This window comes from Corvus hawaiiensis, chromosome 24 (assembly GCF_020740725.1).
Source record: "Corvus hawaiiensis isolate bCorHaw1 chromosome 24, bCorHaw1.pri.cur, whole genome shotgun sequence".
Classification (NCBI taxonomy): domain Eukaryota; kingdom Metazoa; phylum Chordata; class Aves; order Passeriformes; family Corvidae; genus Corvus; species Corvus hawaiiensis.
This window is the reverse complement of record NC_063236.1, coordinates 5,709,538-5,731,648: the sequence shown is the minus strand read 5'-3', so window position 1 is coordinate 5,731,648 and position 22,111 is coordinate 5,709,538. Positions and strand designations below refer to the sequence as shown.

Here is a 22,111-nt window from a genome sequence, read left to right as displayed (position 1 = left end):
CTTCTCTACTGTGGGAAGGCCATCCCTGTCAGTCACAGCAGTCAGTGACACCGGAGGATCTCCTCCAGTACAGCAAACACAGCAGTTGGTGGGGAGAAGACCAGGGGAGATGGTAATAAATCATAGTAAATCCTGTGACTCCTGCTCACCAGCTTCTCTGCAGTACCTGAAGAGGTGCAAACAGGCTGTACATCCCTATTTCCTCTGGGTGCTGAGGGATTAAACCCTCACAGATGCTGGTTGGGAGATGTTCTGTGAACTTCTGAATGGGGCCAGAGTCCAGTGTGGCCCGCGTTCTCCTGGCAGTGGAAGGCAGCAGTGTTCCTGCCCTGTTGCCATGTTTTTCCTGTCTTTTTCCCTTCCTTCTCTGTTCCTTAGAGTCTCTGAGAATTTGTGCTTGGAGACCTTTGTGATTAATAACCCTGGATGGACATGGGTTGGGCTTCTGTCAATGGTTTTTCTTAGGCTCATGTAATTTCTGGTTTTCAAAACATCTTGTGTCAGCTTTGCCATTTAGATGTGTGTGTGTATATGTACATAAATATTTATGTATTTCAAAACTTGTGCCTTTTCTTGGAAGAGACTGTAGGGCTTCCTCAAAAACCAGTAGAACAAAGCAGACTGTAAAGAAACCTGTGTTGTACCTGAGGCTTTGAATTCATTTTATTGTTCAGCTGACTGGGGTTTGGAACTCCCAGTGAGATCCTGTGTATCCGTTAAAAATACCTATTTTTAACACGGAATGGTAAATTAAAATTTATTTTATAGTGTTCGCATTCCAGTCATGCTGGCATATCCTGCTGGGCTGTTCTCCTCTTTTGTATAAATAACGTGCTGTGGATTCAATTGGAGCCAGCATTGTAAGGGATCTTTCCTTTTCTGTTCAGGGTTCTCAGACCTCATTAATACTGGCTTGAGTTTAGAAAGCTTTTAATATTGGGCAATTTGTTAACACTTATAAGCCACTCATTTGATACAAAGCTTTTAGATAAAAATAAAAACGCTGATTTCAGTGTAGAGAGGATTTTTCAGAAGTGCCTACACAACCTGTCAATATAAAACCCATTCAGAACTGGGATTTGTTCTCTTTTGGTGTGGGCATGGGCAGAGCTGACTACAATAGCTACTGCAACATAACTGAATAGTTTATCCACAGTTGCTTTGTGTTCTGGGAAAAAAGCTTAATTTTTTTCCATAATAACCAGTGCCCTTCCAAGGCTGAGTAGTTGTTCCAGAATCCTGTTTAATATGAGTGTTTCAACAATAGCTCGTTCTGCAGTGGCAGACTGAGGTTTCCCATGTGTGTGAGCCCTGGGCTGCTTGGGTGCTTGTGAATATTCTCTTATTCCTGAAGAAGGCCTGGCTGACACGAAATCGTAAGCAGATGTCAGGGAACCAAAAAATCACAGAATGGGTTGGGTGGGAAGGGACCTTAAACGTCATCTTGTTCCACTCCCCGCAGGGACACCTTCCACTAGAGCAGGTTGCTCCAATCCCTGTCCAGCCTGGCCTCGATGTTGAGAGTTTTGGTTTTTATGTTTTTCAGTGCTAACCAAGAAAGCTGAACGGTGTCATTGCAGGTACCGCTCCGGGGGAGGGAAGTGTCAGAACCAGCTGACGGTGAACGAGCTGCGGCTGTTCGTGAGGCAGCTCTATGCCCTGCCCTGTGTCCTCAGCCAGACACCACTGCTCAAGGTAACCTGGGAAAGCCTCGGGAAGGGAGCCAGGAGCATTTACAGAGTGATGGGTTAGCACTGCATTCATCTGCCATGTCACTGTTTGCTCCAAGAATTAATACCTGGGCACTGGCAGGCTGGGCTGACTTGTGCACATGGGATGCTGAAGAAAGGAGCTCTGAGCAGCTGCTGTTCGTGGTCAGCACAGTTTTATACTGCACAGGCAAATCAAACCATTCATGTTGTATGAAGGATTGCAGGAGGAGGAGCAGGATGACCTTGGTAACTACAAGTTAAGAGTTTGGGGTCAGTTAACTGGTCTGCTCTTATGAGTAAAGCCAGGTTAATCTGAGAGCCTTCAAACTCCCCGCTGCTCTGAGGGGACAGCTCTATCGTTCTTACCACTTTCCTTCGTTAACCCAGAATCAGCTTTCTCAGTCTTGTAATTAGATCCCTCTTTGTGCTCTCAAGCCACATTCCAGGAAACCCCCCAGATAACTCCAGCCAAACCCAGCCCAGGCTGCCCAAATCCTCTCTCTATCAGAGTACCTGCTGCTGGCAGGAGTCAGGTCACTGTGGATCCCACAACCACCAGCTGTGCTGGTTCTGTGCTCCCCAGATGATCAGCCCTCAGGCAAACTGAAAGCAATTCAAAATCTTGTTTCAGAATTTGCCAAAATGTTCCATATCACACTGAGGGGCAATTAAAAAAAAAAAATCTGTGCATCTGCAATTCCTGTCTTAAAGGAGAAGGGCTTTGCATATTTGTGACACTTGAAACCAGGAGATGGCTGTGTCCAGCTCTTGAACTGTGCCTCAAGTATCCACCCAGCACTGAGACACCAGACAGTGCCATGTAAATGAGTGGGAATAAACCAGTTCAACTCAGCTTTGACTGCTGCTTTGGAAGCTTTATCAGCCCTGCAGTGTGTGGATCAGATTTGATACAGTCCTATTTACAGTTATTTGTTTATAGCACTGAAGCTGTGAAGTTTTCTTGGTGGTTGAAAAGCAGAAATTTGGAAATGCCAGACATGCAAACAGTTCCTCTCCATCTGGCATTCCTGAACAGGAAAATAACAAACACATATGGTCGGGGTGTTCCTTTGTATCATCCTCAACAAGCCTCAATTATATGTAGTTGTGCAAATTAGGCCGTTAATATAAATGACCAACATTACTGGAGATGGGTTCACAATTCAGTCTGTCTCTAAAAAATGTTTTATTCCATCCTGGGGGAGGTTGCCCACCATGGGAAACAGCCTCACTGGCAAAATGCCAAGGTGTCAGCTGTGAGGGAAGAACTTCCTGCAGGAACAGCATTTCAGGCAGCACTGGGAGTACTGGCGGGTTGCTTCGTACAGAATAATCCCAGCTTCACTGTGGGATTGCTCTGGATGACTGTGCTTTGTCCTGGGGAAAGTGCAAACAGCCCCAGAGATACCTTTTGGGGTAATGAGCTGCTGAGTGCCTGGAGAGAGAGAAAGTGTTGCCCTGCATGAGAGAGTAAAATGCCTGTGGCTCACTGAGACCATAGGGTGCAGCTCAAAAGCCGTAGCAGTACAGCAAGAATGAACCCCTGAACCTCTGTGCCCTTCCCAGTGTTTTTCAAAGCCTTCATAATGCTCACCTTGCTGTTCCTCAGCTGCCTGAACCATTCCAAAACAAAGCCAGACAGCAGCACCCATGGGAACACTCAATTTCCCTTTACATCCTTTCTGTTCCTCGAGCCCTCTGTCTGACGCCTCTGGGACTGGAATTGCCTTGTTCTGGGATACTCAAGCTTGTGGCCATGTTACATATGACAAGGTGCTGGCCCAGTACTGTGTGTTGAAGACACTACTGCAGTGTTCCTGCCCTCGGGATAATTTGCCATGTGCACTGTGTGTTGCAGTGGGGGGTTTGCCAGGACCCTGTGCTCCCGTCGTTAACCCTGCGCTTCCATGGTTAAGTGACTTAGCAGAGGACTTTCATCTGATTTATTGTTGCATTTGTGTATTTCAGGATCTCCTTGACCGTGTGGAAGCTTTCCAACAGCAAAGCCAAAAGCTCCTTTCCGAAGAGATGCCCAGTGCTGCAGAGCTGCAGGAGCTGCTGGACGTCAGCTTTGACTTCGACGTGGACCTGCCCCAGCTGGCGGAGCTGCGGACACGGCTGGAGCAGGCCCGCTGGCTGGAGGACGTGCAGCTGGCCTGCTCAGAGCAGAGCTCCCTCACTCTGGATGACATGAGGCGCCTCATAGACTCCGGGGTGGGGCTTGCGCCCTACCCGGCTGTTGAGAAGGCGATGGCCAAGCTGCAGGAGCTCCTCACCGTGTCCGAGCACTGGGATGACAAAGCCAGGAACCTGATAAAGGCCAGGTAGAGCTAAATCTTAGTGTTGTATTTTGTAGTTCCATGAGTTGTTTCAGATGGAAATGCCCTGACTCCTGGAGGGGCTCCCCTTTGTTCATCCAGTTCCCAGCATGAAGGCAAAGCTTGTGGCAGCCAGAAGGGACAGGGCTGGAGGAGGGGCATGAGGGATGGAGTGGTTTCAGGTGTCACGGTTGCCTTGCAGTGAGTGTGTTGTTCGACCATCTTGTGCAAATTCTCCTTTTGCCACAGAGAAGGGGTTTAAGATGCCTCTTCCTTCTTTTGCACCTTCCCCTCCCCGCTGTCGGGCTGGAGGACACGTGTCCAGATAAAGCTCAGATAGGTACCACCAGTGGGTAAAATTTCATAGTCCATAGGGATCCATGTAGGACTATTTCTAACTAACAAGGAGGAGATTTTTCCAGATTAGTTGGTGCAGGGAGGAAGGAAACAAGCCAAATACATCCTTACTAAGAAAAATTTTCTTGTGGTTTTTACCTTCTGATTTATAAAGTAAAACAGGGAAGAGCCCAGTGTACTTAAAATTTAGGAAGGTGGCACAAACTTATGTTCCAGGTTTCTTCCCTCAAGATTCTTTTTTTTTTTTAAGTTTTGTCATAGTTGGAGTATTGGAGTGTTTCTTACCCCCTACTAACCACAGTGTTTTAAGATAACTTCATATAGCACTTTGCTGACTAAGCTTGGGTTTAACATTCGATAGGGAGCTGTGTTGTGTTCGTAACACTCTAAAACCTCAGAATCAAACTGGGAAATACAGAAAACCCAATTTCAGGTTTTTAACCTAATGCAGACTCTCTCAGCTGGTGCTTGTCTGGGGTTTGGTGGGTGTTTGTCATTCAAAAGTTAATAAAAGGTAAACCTTCCTTAAGTCCAAATGTGAGAACATTTCTAGCAGGAGTCCAGAGTAAGCAAACAGATATTTCTAAACCTGCCCTGCTCCTGACGCCCCAGCTCTGCTGGGTGCAGCCGGTACTGAATGTAACATCATTATTTGGTGTAGCCCTCTGATTTTAATAACCCAGCTGAGTGGAAGAGCCCCTCAGTAAGCAGCATCTCACTTCTGGGCTGTTGTGTTCCCCCAGGCCCCGGCAGTCCCTGAGCAGCCTGGCAGCAGCAGTGAAGGAACTGGAGGAGATCCCAGCCTACCTCCCGAATGGAGCAGCGCTGAAGGATGCAGTGCAGAAGGCCAAGGACTGGCTGCAGGAGGTGGAGGCTCTGCAGGTACGTGAGCCTGGCTGCTGGGGAGGGACAGTGACCCTGCTCATGTCACCAGAGTCACCCCACACCCGATGCATGCTCCGGTGTCACACTGATTCCGAGCGCCCGCTGTGGGACATTGGTTACGCTCACTGCCCTGATTCCTGCGTCTCTTTCTGATCTGTATTCCTTCACCTTTGCAGCTAACTGCCTGCAATAAAATCTATAAAAGAGCTATTAGCAAAAATCTAAAGTTAGAAAGTTATTGCATTATGGAACTTCACCTTCGGGTCACTTTTACTCAGTTGCTCAGTAACAGCTCCCTGTTAATCACATTTTTGTGTACTACACTGAGGTACAGAGTGGTGATACAGATGTAGTTCCTGGCTCAGCCTTGCAGATGCTCAAGCCAGGGGTCAGTGGGACTGCCCAGATCAAACCAGGGTGGCACTGGGGATAGCCCTGATTTCACATTTTGGTATAAGTTGCCAAATATTTTCATTTGTCCTCATTTTTTTTCTGATCTAACTTAGGGGTATTTTCAGGCCCCTCTGGCCTAAATCGGGCTTTTAATAAAAAGTTACTTTGAGCTTTTATTAAAAAAACTAATTTTCCCATACTTAAATATTTTGAAGGAATAAAATTCATGTAATACTAACTTCCACTTGAGGGCTGTCTTGAAAGCACTTGAGCGATTTTTTTTCTTGGCGTTTGCTAATTTCTTGGTCTGGACTCTAAAATTCTGCCTCTTGAATATGGGAAACTAGTTCTGTCTGTGCCAAGAATTCTTGCTTCAGTTCTGTGAAAGTTTTGTTAAATGCCTGTGGTCACTGTGGCTCGCAGGAAGTTCTTGGTGTATCCCATATTGCTGCCCTATGCCCAGAAATTAATTGGACTTGGAAGTTGCTAGAGATGCTGGGGTTGTTTTGGTGAATAGTTCCCCAGTCCTACATCACTGCCTGTTCTAGAAATTACCTCTGGAATTACTTCTTGTGCTACTTTACTTCTGGGTGTGTGGTACCTGCATTGCCCGAGGTGTGGGGTGCCAAGGGAATGGCCAGAGCTTGCTCCCGAGTGGCACACAGGATACTGGAGGTGGTTCTCACTCTTGGTCTGGCACTTGTCTTGTGGTGGTGTAGCTCCCTGCAGTACCTCAAAGGAGGCTGGAGCTGGGGGAATCAGAGGTTTCTCCCAGGCAACAAAGGACAGGATGAGAGGAAACTGCCTCAAGTTGCTCCTGGGGAGGTTCAGGTTGGCTATTGGGGAAAATTTCTTCACTGAAAGGAGTGGTCAGGCCCTGGCACAGCCTGCCCAGGGTAGAGTCGCCATCCCTGGAGGGATTTAAAAGGTATGGGGATGTGACACTTGGGGACATGGTTTAGTGGTGGCTTTGACAATGCTGGGTTAATGACTGAAATTGATCTTGGAGATCTTTTTTCAATGTTAATAACTCTATGATTTTATGATTTCAGAATTATTTCCATTTCTTGCTGTGAATGCAAAGTGTGAGAGTGGGAGGCTGCTTATATTGTTGGCACTCTTGTTTTGTTCTGTTTTCTTTTTAAAGGGTCATTTGGCAAGTGTATTCTTGCTTCCCAGCCCCTAAATGTGTTCTTAGTTTTGTCTGGATAATCAATGAGTAAGTGCAGCACAAATGTTGGACCGATAGTGCAGGTCACTGAGCTGTCTGAGCATTAAATTCATTTTTACAAGCTGTGTCTTGGGTGCATCCAGCATTTCCTCATTTCCAACCCGGCAGGTCGGGGGCCGTGTGCCCGTGCTGGACACGCTGGCGGAGCTCGTCACGAGAGGCCGGTCCATCCCAGTGCACCTGGATTACCTGCCCAGGCTGGAGGCCCTGGTGGCTGAAGTGCAGGCGTGGAAGGAGTGTGCAGCAAACACATTCCTGTGCGAGAACTCCCCGTATTCCCTCCTGGAGGTAGGAGGCGTGGATTGGGGATCAGTCACGGCGCAGGCACACGGACTCAGTGTGCGCTCAGGAAGGAGCAGTAAATATTCAGTAGATTGGCAGAACTGCTTTAGGATTACATGAACTATTGTAATAACAACTTTTGCTAGTGACCTATACTTTTAATAATAGTTTTAAACTTTTTAAATGCTTAAGATTTAGCTATTTTTTCCCTTAATCAGTGGCTAGTGAGAGCAGGCAGTGCCAGTGTCTAACATTTTCCATACAAATATGGGAATAGTGACAAATCTGTGGCATTGGATTAACTCCAGTGCATCAGGCCAAGCTGCAGGTGAGCAGGTTCCTACCTGCTCCATCCTCCTCAGGTTCAGGTGTGCCAGGGGCAAGGCTGGGGCTGTGTGTGCTGCCCTCTGGAGCTGTGGCTGTAGCCGTGTCACACCTGCAGTCCTTGAGCAATGTACACTCTGCCCTGCACTGAGGCCCTCTGAGCCCTCACCTGCTGGGACAGACAGGAATGTAAGGCAGCCCCCGGAATCTCTGCTCTTTTCCAGGGTTTGCAGTTTCAGTCCTGTGGAGGTTGTCTCTCTGTACCAGCAGTCTGGGTGAAACGCAAGGGTTGTTCGGGTCTGGCCATTTCACAAAATTGAAGTTCCAGCCTTCCAGCTCTCCCTGCCTTCCAGATAACCTCATCCTAATCCCTCAGATCTTTGATGGAATAACTGCAGGAACCCTAGTTCTCATCAGTTGCCTGTGGCTGCATCCAGGCAGGAAGGTGCATTAAGAACAGTGCAGGTGTAACACTGCTGCAGGTGGGACACTGCTGTTCTGTCCCTCAGGTATTGTGTCCCTGGTGTGACATCGGAATGCTCAGTCTGAAGAGGAAGCAGAAGAAGCTGAAGGAGCCAGTGCCAAGTGGCAAGAAGAAAAGCACTAAGCTGGAGACGCTGAGCGACCTGGAGCGAGCGCTCTCCGAGAGCAAGGACACTGCGTCCGCGGTATGTGGTCAGATCTTTCCTAACTGGAATTTCTTCTGAGTTCCTTGAATCCTTGTTTCTGTTTGCCTCCTGTGCAGGAGTGTGGCTTCCACCCTGTTCTTGCTGTGCTGCTCTGCAGAAGGACTTCTGGGACTGCACTTTCCTGTGTTCGCTTCAGACTTCCTAAAATTGGCTTTCAGTGGAAACAGCATGTGTTGTTTTGTGCATGAAGCAGCCTCACAGTTTGCCAGGCAGTGCCTGTAGCTAAACAAAGCACAGGAAAACAAAAAATGGAGACCTGTTTTCCCTTACCATACCTAAACCTTATTAAAAATGGGATAGGGTTTGCCCAAGTCTGATCCTTTCAAAGAACACAATAATCCAGCACCATTTATAATTGAAACAAGCACTCTAAATAATTAAAGAAAACCTCATGCTTTGTGGAGTCACTAAAACACTGCTCTGGGTGGAGCAGACTCAGTTGCTGGTGGGGAAGGGCTTCATTCCAGCAGACCTGGTGCAGAGCCTCCACCTTGGCCAGGTAATGATGGCCTATGGTGGCTAATGAGATGCAGTAGGGGCTCGCTGGGTGGGCCTTCAGTGTCATTAATTGTGGGACATCTAAGTTTTAACCTATGGCAATTACTTGAAGCTTGTACATTCAGTGCTTTGGTGTTGGCCTCTCTTGTCTGGACCCCAGAGCCGGAGCAGTGTCCCTGTCGTGTCCCTGTGGCACTGTGGGGACGGGCTGGGCCCTGGGTCACACCCAGCCCTCTGTGACTCCAGCACCCCTGGCTAAGGAGACCCAGGGGCTGCACCCAGGAAAGGGAAGTCATTCAGTGTGGCAGGGTTTGCTTCTGTCACACAAGGGGAACCAGAACCTTCCCACAGTGAGTCTTGGACACTGCCAGCCCAGCTCAGCACCTGTGTGCACGTCGGAATGTGCTGTGCCCCAGTCCCATGTCTGCCCAGGATGGACAGAGCTGTCTCATTTTTCGAGAGCTGATTTTAGTCCAGGAATTATGCTTGAAAGCCATGATGTGGGAAATAACCACTTTGTATGTATTTATAAACTCTCTTGGTATGTTTACGTACATTATAAAATGCGTAGAATTAATTAGTTGCAGCTGGTTTGAACAGCCTTTATGCAACTGGAATGTATTGCTGTCTTTATAGGAGCTAATGCTAAAGATTCCTGAAAAAAGGATCAGGAGCATCTGCAGAGAGGGCAAACAGCACATCCAGGGTACACCTGAACTTTGCCTGCTGTTCACAATCCCCAGAGCAAGTTCATAGGTCAGGGCGTGGCCCTGAGCACTGGGCAAGTGTGTACAAGGTGGGGGTCAGAGGTACATTCACATTTGTGAAAATGGCCCAGGAAGCTTTTCTGAGTATCCAGAGTCAGACTGTTAAGAGACATATTCCCAGAGCAGTGTCTGCAATCCAGACTTGCACTTCAGGATCTGAGTTGCTTAAAGGCAGACTGTATTTTTGTAGTACAGAACACAAAAGCTCGGAACACAGAGGGAGTTAGGAGCTATTATTTTACAAAGGGATAAGCTTTTTATCTCAGGGTCTCATGAGAAAATGGAAGGGAACTGAAGTCACACCACTGCACATCCCCTACTGCTGCTCCTCCAATCCTGATTGCTTCCCTTCCATCCCCACCACTTCACATCCCCATCCCTGCTTCATTCCAACATTTAAAGCCCTGAAGGCTGGCGTGTCTGAAGTGTGACAGAGCAGAGGGCACCCTGTTTGTAACAAGCAGTGTTCCCTTGGAGATGCCATCCTTTGACTCCCTTTCAGATGGCCACGCTGGGAGAAGCCCGGCTGAGGGAGATGGAGGCGCTGCGTGCCCTGCGAGCAGCCAACGAGGTGAAGGTGTTGTCGAGCGAGGAGGACGCCGAGCTCAAAGTGTGTCTGTGCCAGAAGGAGCCGGCTGCTCCCATGATCCAGTGTGAGCTCTGCAGGGGCTTCTTCCACACCGGCTGCGTGCCGGTGCCCGGCGCTGCGCCGGGACTGCGCGTGTGGCTGTGCCCGCACTGCCACCGCTCCGAGAAGCCGCCTCTGGAGAAGATCCTGCCGCTGCTGGCGTCCCTGCAGCGCATCCGCGTGCGGCTGCCCGAGGGGGATGCCCTGCGCTACATGATCGAGAGAACTGTGAACTGGCAGCACAGAGCACAACAAATGTTGTATTCAGGGAATCTAAAACGCATCCAGGACAAAGTTGGCTCAGGATTACTGTACAGCAGGTGGCAAGCCTCGGCGGGCCAGCTGCCAGAGACAAACAAGGTGAGGCGGGGCCGAGGCTGGGCTTCCTGGCACGGGGAGCGCAGGGTCGGCGAGGACAGGGGCTAGCACTGCTCCGGGTTTGGGTCTGCTGTAGCTCCCTACAAATCCCGACAACACAGAGGGTTTGTTCCTGCTTTGGAGCTCTCAGGAGCTGGGTCCTGCTGTGCCCCTCAGCCAGGATGTGTGTGTGCCCCAGCAGCAGCTTCGTGTTCCCTTCTGCTGGAGTCCAGGAACAATTCCTCCCAAAGAGCCTGTTTTCCCCTCTCCTCTTCCAGCTCCTGTGTTCTGCTGTGACACCACTAATGACAGAGCTGCTGAGTTATTGTTTCTGGAGTGCTCACTATTCAGTTGGTCTTTATATTCTGCTCCTACAAGTATTCAAATAGGGGTTTAAGTGTTGAGAATTAACCGACAGAGGCACAAACTGTCCTGTGCATTACCGGCTTGGCTCTCAGACAAGGTTGTTTGAAACAAAGTGTCTTCATCCTTTGCCGCTTCTCCTCACTTCCACTAGACCTCCCAGGCTGAATATTCTGCTCATATTGCTGGGTTTAGCCACATCAGCTGTTTCAGGTGGGGTAGTGAGGGAGTTTGTCTTTTTTCAGTGAAGATCTTTCAGCAAAGAGCACAAAGAAGGACAGGAGTTAAACAATTTTCCTGAGATAACAAATGCAGAAGAATACCAGAAATCAAAGCTCTGTGTTGTATAAAGAACATGAAACACCCCAAAATGGAGTATACTTTATTTACATTTTGAAGCACCTTAGTTTTGCTAGTCTAGTCTGGTTACAGTTAGGTTGTGTTTCTGTTTTCACATTCACTTATGTTAAAACATAAACCATGCCACACGTGCCTGATGGGGTGTTGCAGCTGCTTCTCATTCACCCAGCTGTGCCAATGGCTTGTGGTGACCAAATTTTTCAAGCAGGAAAGTCAGGATACAGAAATGAAAATATGTTTAGGTATTTAAGAGAATTTTTCTGGTTATTTAGGTCTGAAAGTATCCTTTTGCTAGATCAGCTAGTGTAGCTGAAAAGAACTGGCCAAGATTTTGGAAATATAAGTTGATGGTTGGGCCAGAAATTGAAACAGTGAGTTTAGTTTTATTAGCATGACGACACTAGCTCAGCGTGGAGCTGTGAGGTTTCTCCCACCCAGAGCAGTGTAACCATTTTTGAGGGGTCTGGACCTTAAGTCAGTAAACCTTCCAAATCAGGGTGTATCTGGCTGAGCTAGTCCAGGTCCCTGTGACTGCATTTCCCAAATCAGGGGTCCCTGGGAAGCTCGGTGGAAGAGGATCTGACCGTGTGCCTCTGCCTGGGTCCCTCAGTGTGCCTGAGCCGGGGACCCTTCTGAGCCAGGCCCCAGCGTACCTCAGCACAGGTGTGAGCTGAAACTTCTGTCTCCATGCATTTGAGGTGGTTTTCTGGTGAAGCCAGTGTCTCACCATGGCTGTCCTGTCCTGTCCCAGTTCTGTTTTCCCTGTCATCTGGGCTAATTCAACACTCATTTCCCCACAAGAAGCTCTTCCAATAACCACTGGAGTTGGGCTGCTTGACACTGGCCAAAGTGAGGAATGTGGGTGAGTTTGAAAAATTCCCTTGAGAGCAGCAGTGGGAATTGAGGAGAGCCATATTCTGGAAGGGGCCCAGGCACTTGGGTTAGTGAGGCAGAGGGTGTTGTGGAAGGCTCCTGGTGAGATGCCTCTGGCAGTGTCAGGAGGTGCAGGCTTTGCTGTCAGCGTGTCTGTGCCCAGGCAGGGCAGGGCTGTAGTCTTTGGACCAGAGCAGTGAGATACAAGATTCCAGTAGCTGTAAGAGAAACAAGTATTGATCCTATCACGGTTATTCCACACTTCAAACTCCACATTGAGTGAAACTGTCTGCATTTTGTTTTCTAGGTGTCACAGACAATTGGAGCAATGTCATTCTCCATGCCTCATGACTGGGATAACAGAACTGTCTATTTGCATTCTCCATTCTCTACAGGACAGCACTGCATCCCACTTCATGGTATGTAATCTTCACTTTGCTTTGTGGGGTTTCTCCCTGCTCCCTCCTTTTTTTTCCCTGTGTTTGGGGGAGGAGGGAGGGTGTCCTGGTCACCAGGAGATGGCTGAGCAGGCTTGTGACTGTTGGTTTCTCCATCTCCTCAGCAGTTTTGGAGCTCAGTGTCCAGCTTTGGCAGAGGGGTGCATTGCTCAAGGGTAGAAATTTCCCATATGTAGTGAAAAGATGTGGCACAATGGGACAAGAGGAATCAGGAGAGCTGGCCCCTTTCCACAGGAACAGCTGCCCCAGGCTGTGCCCCAGCTGAGCTGCAGAAGGGGGAAGGAAAGGGGAGAGGCCATGGGAAGTGTAGGAGGTGGATGGGAACAGCAGGGATGTGGTGCTGGAGGCCATGGGGTACTTAATCCACAGGACACAAGTCCATGTGAGCTTTGCTGCAGCACAACTGTCCAGCTGTCAAAGACTGGGGCTGCCCCAGCCCTGTGGGGCTCTGCTCTGCTGGGGTCACTCAGCACAGACTCTGGACCATCCTCACCTCAGACTCAGTGGGTTGGACTAACAGACAAGCTGTGAATCGCATCATTTTATGACTGTGACAGAAGTTATTTACTATTTCTTCCCTCCTGATACATAATGCTCCAGGGACACAAGTCTAGACTTACCTTCATGTCTGTGCAGCTCGGTCTGTACTGGTGTTAGAAAAGCCATTTCAATGGAATGTTACAGTTCACATCAAACAAGGCAGTTCTTTGTGTCACCAGGTTTATTTTTCATATTTGAGTTATTCTGAATTAATAAGCTGTTCTTTATACAAAGATTTTGGCCTCCCCAGCTGAGACTGTTTCAGAGCCCCACATGAGCTTTGGAGCCAGTAGCAGCAGGGGGTAGTGACAATAGAGCAGGACCTTGTCACCAGGCTCATCCTCTCCGCCTCACATCCTCTCCTCTCATGGCTTCCTGTACAGATCTCACTCAGTTTGTTCATCTTACCCCCCACTCATTAGGTAGTGAGGGGATTGTCACACTCCTGTGGCTCCCGAAGCAGGAGAAGTTGCCAGGAATGATGGCAATGCCTTATCCTTGAACCAGCAGGGAATGGGAGCATGGCAGGGTGCTGAGCCACAGTGCAAGCCTTCATCTTTCCTTTTAACCCTGCTGTTAAAAACGAGCAGTCAAGAGGGAGCAGATAAGAACTAACTCATACAGTTGCAGATTTAAAGTCTTTCACCATTTTCTACTGTGCTACCAGCGATTTTTCATTATCTGTGCAGTTCTTGTCGGTGCTGGCACTGAAAAATTCCTGCTGTGTCTCCTTGTCTTTCACACTAGTCATTAGCACCGAGCTGGACGAGCTGATGATGGAAGCCCAGCTGCTGCAGGTTTCTCTGCCCGAGATCCAGGAGCTGTACCAGACCCTGTTCACGAAGCAGAGCCCTGCCCTGCAGCCAGAGCAGAAGTCACCCAGCACAGCCACAAATGAGAAGGCAAGTGTCCAACAGCAGCACTGAGCTGGGGCACCCTGGGGAAGGGCTCTGCCTCAGCCCATGGGCTTTACAGGGGTTTGTGTGTGTGCCTGCACTTCCATTAAAATACATTTTCCGTGTTCAAAGGAGTCAAGAAGTTGGTAAGAAATTAGTTACAGATTATTGAATACAGTATGTGGCCTAATACATTTTTGAAATTTAGGTATGTGTTTATGGTCAGTCTCTGTACTTTAAATCATCTGTCCTGATTTCATAGAATTGCAGAATCCAGACTGGTTTGGGTTGGAAGCTCATTTTGTTCCACCCCTTGCCATGGGCAGGGATACCTTTCACTAGCCCAGGTTGTTCCAAGTCCCATCCTGGCCTTGAACACTTGACTCTTGACCTGTGTTGAGGCTTTCCTAGGGAGCTGCTGTGGAAGCTGTGGGCTCAGAGGCAGGACATGAGGATGGTTTTCTCTCCAAGTTCTGTCCCTGGGGCCTGGCCCTGCCTTTGGCTCCTCTTACACATCTCAGGCTACTGAAAAAGCAGCACTGTCAAAGACTGCAGTTGTACTTAAACCTATGCCTAAAATCAGGGTATGGAATAACAGGATAATGGGTGTTAGCTGCATACTTCCAACCTTGCCAAAATGTCTTTCCCATAGAATGAGTGTTGCCGAGGAAAAAAGGATGGGATTAGTTACATGGAGAGAAAACTGAAGCGGCGTTTTGAGAGAGAGAGCTTCTGTGGTGAGAAGAGAGCAAGAGTAAAAAAGATGAGAACACCCAAAAAGAAGAAACTGAAACTGAGTCACTCAAAGGATCTGTGCAGTAACAAACTGGAGAGAGAGCGGGAGCGGCTCCTGGAGCTGCAGCGTTCCAGCGACAGCCACCTGCTGCCCTCAGACACGTCGTTCTCGGAGCAGGAGGACTCTGAGGATGAGGATGCCATCTGCCCAGCTGTGAACTGCCTCCAGCCCGAGGGGGATGAGGTCAGGAGGGGCAGACCCAGCGTGGCGTTCCGAGTGCTGGGATCTGGGACAGGGAGCTGCCCTGGGACTGTTTGACTGCAGAAAAGTTGTTCTTGAGGGGAGTGGGAGGCCCTGGCTAACCCAGGGCCCATGTCTGTGCAGCTGGGATGGGCAGGACTGACCCCACCTGCCCTGGAGCAGCCGTGTGGCATCAGAACATCTGCACACAATGGGAAGGGGCAGGTGGGGCCATGCAAACACTGTGTCCATCGCTGCTCTTGGGATACAGGTGTAGATGGGCTCTGTGGGTGGTGGGGGCAGTGCCTGGGGCTCTGCTCAGGCCCATCCATGCTGGAAATAGAGAAGAGAGGCAGCTGAGTCTGTGATAGATGGGAAAGCAATGGGGAGATAAGGGAGGATGTGCCCTGCCCACAGCCCCAGAGAGCAGGGAGCACAGTGAATGTCCAGCACCAGCCAGCTGTGGAACAGGACGTTTCTCATGTAAATAGACCAGGAGCCCCTGGATGACCCACAAGTGAGGGGGACTTTGCCTGGCCTGGCTCTGACCCCTGTGTCTGCTCTTCACCAGGTCGACTGGGTCCAGTGCGATGGCAGCTGCAACCAGTGGTTCCACCAGGTGTGTGTGGGCATCTCCCCCGAGATGGCGGAGAAGGAGGATTACATCTGCGCCAGCTGCGCCGGCAAGGACGCCCAGTACCGGAAGTAAAACCCCCATAAACCCTTCAGGACTCGAGTAAAGAAGGTTCCCAGTTTTCCAGTTAAGCCACAGGGGCTGGTTTAAGAACCAGATTGCAAATGGTGCTACTTCTATCCTTATGGGATCATTTTCCAGAACTCAAAACAATTTTTGACACTTTTGTATTTTCCCTTGATCTGTTTGTGGTTGTTGAGGTTTGAGATGCTGACTGTTTGCAGGGGTTTCCACCGATTGGGAAGGCATTTGACACATGCACCTTTATTGTACAGCATTCAGTTACCTCTGGGATTTACCGGCGTATTTAATTCAGCTTGGTTTGGGTGCAAAAACAAACAAAAAAAACCCCTGCACCTTGAATTCTCCAATAATCCTCTTTTGAGGAAATCCCTGTTTACTCTGTTAACTCTTTGGAGACTTTAGTTTTTTTCCACTTTTTTTTTCGTAGACTAGGTTTATTTATCTGAGCAATAACTTCTATGTCTGGTTTCAGTGACTGGAATGACAATTGAACAGCGTGTTGCTTCTAGCATTGGTTGATGTACAGACAGCAAATGTTAGATCCTAGTGTCACTGAGGGCCCTGTGATGTAGAAGACAGGAAAAAAAAAAAAATCTGTAAAGTAATTGCCACAGCTGTATTTTGGCTTTCTCCTTTTTTGGGTAGCTTGTATCAAATGTTGCAGTTTATATTGTGGAATAAACCCCTGGTTATGTTATAAAATTAAATGTTGGTGTTTTTAGAGAGTTTGAAATGCTGTTTTATTTCCCTCTGAATCCACGCTTCATTGATGGGTTCTCTTAGCCAAGAAAAATTCACCTTCCAAAGAAGCAATGCAGAAGCTGTGGTGTTTCTCGTCTGTTCAGGTTTGGAAGGAGGAGGGAGGTCAAAATGTTACACCAAAAAGAAAAAAAAAAAAAAAAAGCTTTTCCAAGGTTTTTGCAAAGCTTTTCCAAAGCTGAAATTATTTGCAGGTTGAGCGCATGAAGAATTGAAGGTACAATTTGGGGCTTGGCAGGGGCAGCAATGGGGATTCACACGAGAGGCAAAGGTGTGGAGCAGCTTCTCCTGCCAGCCCTGCCCAGCTGCAACAAAGGAGAGACTCTCCCCCACTGCCCGGGCTGGTGGCCACCGTGACCTTCCCTGTGGCCCACCGGGAGCTGGCTCTGCACAGCCCAGGCTGGTGGCCACAGCAAGCTCTGCTCTGCCTGTGGCTGGACTCCCTTCAGCTGCTCCTGCCTGCAGTTAGCCCAGAAGCCTGAGGAATAAGGAGATTTCTGGACTGGGTCCAGTTCTCCCAAAGGCTGTTCAGGGCCTGTAGCTGGGGCACTGCAGGTGTGGCACCACCGTGCTGGGGGAGGAGACTGGACCTGTGAGCAGCAGAGCTTGGGTGTTCAGGCCCACAAGGCACTTCTCACAGGGGGTTGCACCCGAAATCCCTTGGGGAGCAATCACTGCTGCAGAGCACAGCTGGAAATGGCCTGGTGGCAGGGATGTGCCTCCAAGGCCTGCCAGAGGTGGAACTTCTGGAGCCCTGGGGGACGGGAGGGCTGGAGATCTTTGTGTCAGGGAGAGCACTCTCCATATGACAGCTTGTCCTCACCAGAACTGTGGTGGGCTTGGTGTTCCCTCCACTCATCATTCCAGGAGGAAATTGCTGGTAAGTTTTTTCCCTGCTGGTTTTACCCCCTTTCCCATGGGCAGAGCTGCACAGAGTCACTGGGGTAGGGCAGAGCCTTGGAGTATCTGTGGCTGATGGTGATGTGGAGGGTCTGTAGGTGGGATCAGAACTGTGCAGGAATTCAATCCCACAGGGGTTTGGTTTGGTTTTGTTTTGTAAACATTCATTTTTAACTGTTAAGAGAATCTTCAGCCTGGCCCAAATGATCTGTCTGAAAGTGCTGGGGTGGGGGAGAGCCTTGAGCCTGTGTACATGAGTCGTGTTTCTGCTTCTATGGTATAACTGGTCCTTTTTATTTTAGTACCAAAAGGATGCTTTGAGAACTGGGTTTTTTTTTTCTCTTTTTGCTTGGAAGAATCTTTGTGCAATGCTGAGATAACAGTCTGAGCTGGGGAAAAACACTGCTCTGTAATAACTTCCTTTCAGAGGGGACAGACAGACAAACTGGAGCTGGAGCTGGAAATGGAGCTGGCACAGTGTCTGATGCAGCTGAATCATTACAGAAGTTTCTCTGAGTCCCCTTTATTTTTTTCCATTGAAGAAATGGCTGTTTATCAAAAAGTGCCAGAGGAAATGGGATGCAGTTAAGTTCAGCATGGTGATTCTGTACAGGACCAATGGAACATTGGCACTTTGGGGACTCGGGGAGGTCAGAGGAGACCTTTGGGGTCCCAACAACAGCATTTATTATCAGGATTATTGAATGCAGTAGAATTGGAGTGCAAGTTTTTGGAAATGACCACATTGTTGCTTGAAATTTTTCAAGAAATGGAAATCCCAGTCCATGGTTGACCTGTGCCTGCAGCCCAGGACTGCTGGAGGATTTCCTGCTGGAGGCTGGAAGAGGTGACAGTGCCTGCCATGCCACAGACCCTGCCCTTGGGTTTCATCCCCATGTTGATACTCAAACTTCATGAAATCAGGGTTTGACTTCTCTTAAACGAAACAAGAGAGAGGTTTGTTCTCTTTGGGGTGGGCTCTGCTGTGGTGCCCTTTGCACATTCCTCATCCTTGGAGGGTGACGAGGGCAGAACATGCTCAGAGTCTGGGAGGGTGAGGTGCCCCTTTCACCCCTCCTTTTGTGCACCCCAGATTCCCACAGGCTAAGCCAGAACAGGAAAAAGGTCTATCTCACCTCATTCTGCTGCTTTTCTTTATTTTATTTATTTTTATAATGTAGCAACCAAGTACATCAAACCTCCCTGGATTGATCAGATCCTAATTTTTTATTTAATAAGAATAGTTTAGGGCCTCTACATTAGTTTAATCGTAAAACAGGACAAAAAGGAAATTAAGTTACCCTACCTGTGGATTTGAGGCTGAGAACTCTGATCTAAAGCCTGCCTATACCGTCTGCCAAGGCCCTGAGATTGTACCTGCTGTGCCACCTTTAGTCCATGGGATGTGCCCTGTGTGTGTTGTACACTGGGAGCATCAGAACAGCCCAGTGTGGTCACACAGCACCAGTAACTCACCCAAAGAAGAGGCAGAGCTTTGGTTCCACCTGTTCAGGTGCTACAAAGATGCTCCAAGGGCTGGAGCCCCTCTGCTCTGGAGCCAGGCTGGGAGAGCTGGGGGTGTTCACCTGGAGAAGAGAAGGATCCAGGGAGACCTCAGAGCCCCTTCCAGGGCCTAAAGGGGCCCCAAGAGAGCTGGAGAGGGACTGGGGACAAGGGCCTGGAGTGACAGGACAAGGGGGAATGGCTTCCCACTGCCAGAGGGCAGGGATAGATGGGATATTGAGGAGAGGTTCTTGGCTGTGAGGGTGGTGAGGCCCTGGCACAGGGTGCCCAGAGCAGCTGTGGCTGCCCCATCCCTGGCAGTGTCCAAGGCCAGGTTGGACACGGCTTGGAGCACCCTGGGATAGTGGAAGGTGTCCCTGCCCATGGCAGGGGGTGGAACAGGACAGACTTTAAGGTCCCTTCCAACCCAAACCAGTCTGGGATTCTGTGATCTGTGAACTTATCCTTTGAATACAGAACATGGAATTCACTCGAAGACTCTCCATCATCCAGGCTTTATGAAAGATAAAATCAATGTTGGAGAGTGTTTGTCGGGTGTTTGGGCTGCTCCAGGGTCAGTGCAGCTCAGGGAATTGGGGCTGCCAGCAGGGGTTCGGCTGCCAGGACCCTGCCAGGGCACACAAAACACCAAAGAACTGCAATGATGAATGTTTGGCTGTACGAGATCTGTCTGTAGGGCACAACTACATGTCACACAGGATTCAGGAAGGGACCATCTCCACACAGCAGCATAAGGAGCTGAGACAGCTCCTCTGTGAGTCTAGAAATGAGTGTGCTGTTCTGAGAGAGTGGCTGAAGTACAGCCCTGAAAAATGGCATTATCCTTCATTCAGAAGGGAACAAGTCTCATACTGAGAGCTCTCCTTGAGGATGTGAACACCTCAGTCTGTGAAGGAACAGCTCCTCACTGAGAGCAGCATCAATGGAGATAAAAGTCTGTCTGGAAGAGGAGATAAAGCAGCCACAGGAGGAGAATAGAACTGCAGGTTCAGCACTCAACTGCTCTTAGAGACAGACAAGCCTGGGATCAGGGAGTTCCTGCAAAAAGGTCTTGGGTAGAAGGAACAAATATTTTATGACAAAAAGAAAAGCCCGTGTGATCATGTGATAGACTGCCAGGTCTGGAATTCCGCTTGCTGAGAGGAAGGTTTGCTGCAAGGTGGTTGAAAAGAAATAGCGACGTACCCTAAATTCAGAGGTGCAGCTCCTTGTGCACCTCAGTTTTTCAGGTTCTGAAAAACTGCTTACAGTAATGTTTTAAAGGAATTTGGCTGTTTGTTTAATCATAATACTGGGCCAGATTTATATATATATATCTGTGTGTGTGTGTGTGTGTGTGTGCATGTCCCTTGAAATCTGTGAGAGCTGGGGTTCTAAATGTCTGTAAGTAAAACCAGCAGCCCCCTGTCTACAGCACATCGAATTCACTTGAAAAGTCTCTCCATTATCCAGGCTTTATTGAAGATAAAACCAATATTGGAGAGTGTGGGTCAGGTGTTTGGGCTGCTTTGGTGTCTGTTGGGATTTTGGGTTTTCATGTTTTTGTTGCTGTCTGGAGTTAAATTTTAACCAAGCAGGGGACAGGCTGGACTAACACCATGTAACTCAGGCTGATCCTTTGCCTCCTCCATGTGCTGCCCTGATATTTCTTGGGGAATTTTTGCTGGTTCCAGCAGTCCTATGCCATCTTCCTGTGGGGTCTTCCTCAGTGTGGGTCTGCAGAGGGAGCTCAGAGCTCGTGTACTTTGCCTGTGAGCTGAAACAGCACGGGGGAAACAGGGAGTTCATCATAAAATACCCTTGCATGCCAAGAATGTCTTTTGTGGTGAGGGAACTGTCCTCCCTAAAGAAAGTCAGAAGAAGGGATGACAGAACTGGGGTTGGGCTTGGAGGCAGAAGTACAGTGTTTGACCAGCAAGCTCTGAGTGCTGACTTTGCAGGAGGGATCCCTGCAGAAACCTGTGAAGAGCCTGTGCAATGCCCAGACGGGTGGGAATTCAAACCCGGAAAAGCCTGGAAGATTCAAATAAATGGAGTTTCTACAAATACGGAAGAATGAGTCGGCGCTCTCAGAGTGGTTATGCATCACTTCAGCTAAAAGGATGATGGGCTAGACTGGCATTGCTCTGGGATACCCCTCCTCTCCCTAAACTGCATCCTCTTTTTTTGCAGTGTTTGTAAGGCAGAGGAAAGAGTTCCCATTGAGAACATTTTTGTCCCTTCCTAGAAGATCCTTGCAGAGATGTGTCAGCTCTGACGCTGGCAGCCAGCACTGAGAGCCAGCGATAGCCCGGTGTGATGGAATCGGAGAATCACAGAATCATTAGGGTTGGAAATCTCTCCAAGACCATCGAGTCCAACCATTCCCCCAGCACTGCCACGTTCACCACTAAACCAGGTCCCCACGTGCCACATCCATGCATCTTTTGAACACTTCCACGGATGGTGACTCCACCACTGCCCTGGGTGGCTGTGCCAGGGCCTGACCTCCCTTTTGGGAAGAAATTTTCCCTCATCCAACCTGACCCTCCCCTGGAGCAACTTGAGGCTGTTTCCTCTTGTCCTGTCCCTTGTTTCCTGGGAGAAGAGACCTGGACCTCCTGCCTCACTGCTTTTGGTGCAGCAGGAGCTCTCTTATGTTTTCCACTAAGCCAAAATCCTGGGCCAGTGCAGAGATGACTTATGCGCCTTGGCTTGCAGAAGTTACACTTATATAAATCTGTATTTATTCCTCCAGCAGAAGCAGCATTTTGGATTGGGAAGAACAAGAGAGAAAAATAAAATATTCCCCTTTCAGAGACTTCTCTGTGGCCAGCAATGACAGAGGAATGGGATGAGCTCCCTGGCTGTGCTGCTCAGGGCAGGGCCCAGTCTGGGTCAAGCAGCATAGCTGAAATGTGCCCTTCTCTCACTACAAAAATCCCAACCTGTCGTGGTTGTGCCCATGCCTTTGGTTGGGAATGGCCTCTGCTGCCCAGTCTGTCTGCTCTGCCAGGGAGAACATGGCTTGTCTGGGGTATGGGCAGTGCTGGGCATGGCCTGAGCCCCTGGTCCCTTTTGTTCAGGGGGAAAGATGGGGCCCATCACCCCTCCTTCTGCAGAAGGAAATCTAACTTGGTGTGTGGGAAGTTTGTGTAACTGAGATGGGGATTGATTGCTTCCACCACAGCTGCCAGGCAGTGTCTCAGGTGAGCACAGAGGAGCTTCCAGAGGCACTTTGTGTCTCCTCTGCTCTCTTTGCTGATGTGAAACTGCCCTTGGAGGAGCTGCCCACACCTGGAGACTAGGCAGGGAAGGTGAGGA

General features: G+C 49.1%; 1 protein-coding gene across 1 annotated transcript in view; it reads left to right on the top strand.

Moving 5' to 3' along the window:
* Positions 1 to 16,346, top strand: part of KDM5B (lysine demethylase 5B) — a 55,783-nt gene extending 39,437 nt beyond the window's left edge. The window contains exons 18-27 of the mRNA XM_048327899.1: positions 1,581 to 1,695; positions 3,681 to 4,036; positions 5,131 to 5,269; positions 7,005 to 7,184; positions 8,012 to 8,170; positions 9,959 to 10,444; positions 12,345 to 12,456; positions 13,783 to 13,937; positions 14,584 to 14,910; positions 15,479 to 16,346. Coding sequence (XP_048183856.1) covers positions 1,581 to 1,695; positions 3,681 to 4,036; positions 5,131 to 5,269; positions 7,005 to 7,184; positions 8,012 to 8,170; positions 9,959 to 10,444; positions 12,345 to 12,456; positions 13,783 to 13,937; positions 14,584 to 14,910; positions 15,479 to 15,616 — 2,167 coding nt within the window. The 3' untranslated portion in view covers positions 15,617 to 16,346. The remainder of the gene's footprint in view (positions 1 to 1,580; positions 1,696 to 3,680; positions 4,037 to 5,130; positions 5,270 to 7,004; positions 7,185 to 8,011; positions 8,171 to 9,958; positions 10,445 to 12,344; positions 12,457 to 13,782; positions 13,938 to 14,583; positions 14,911 to 15,478) is intronic.
* The last annotated feature ends 5,765 nt before the right edge of the window (positions 16,347 to 22,111 follow it).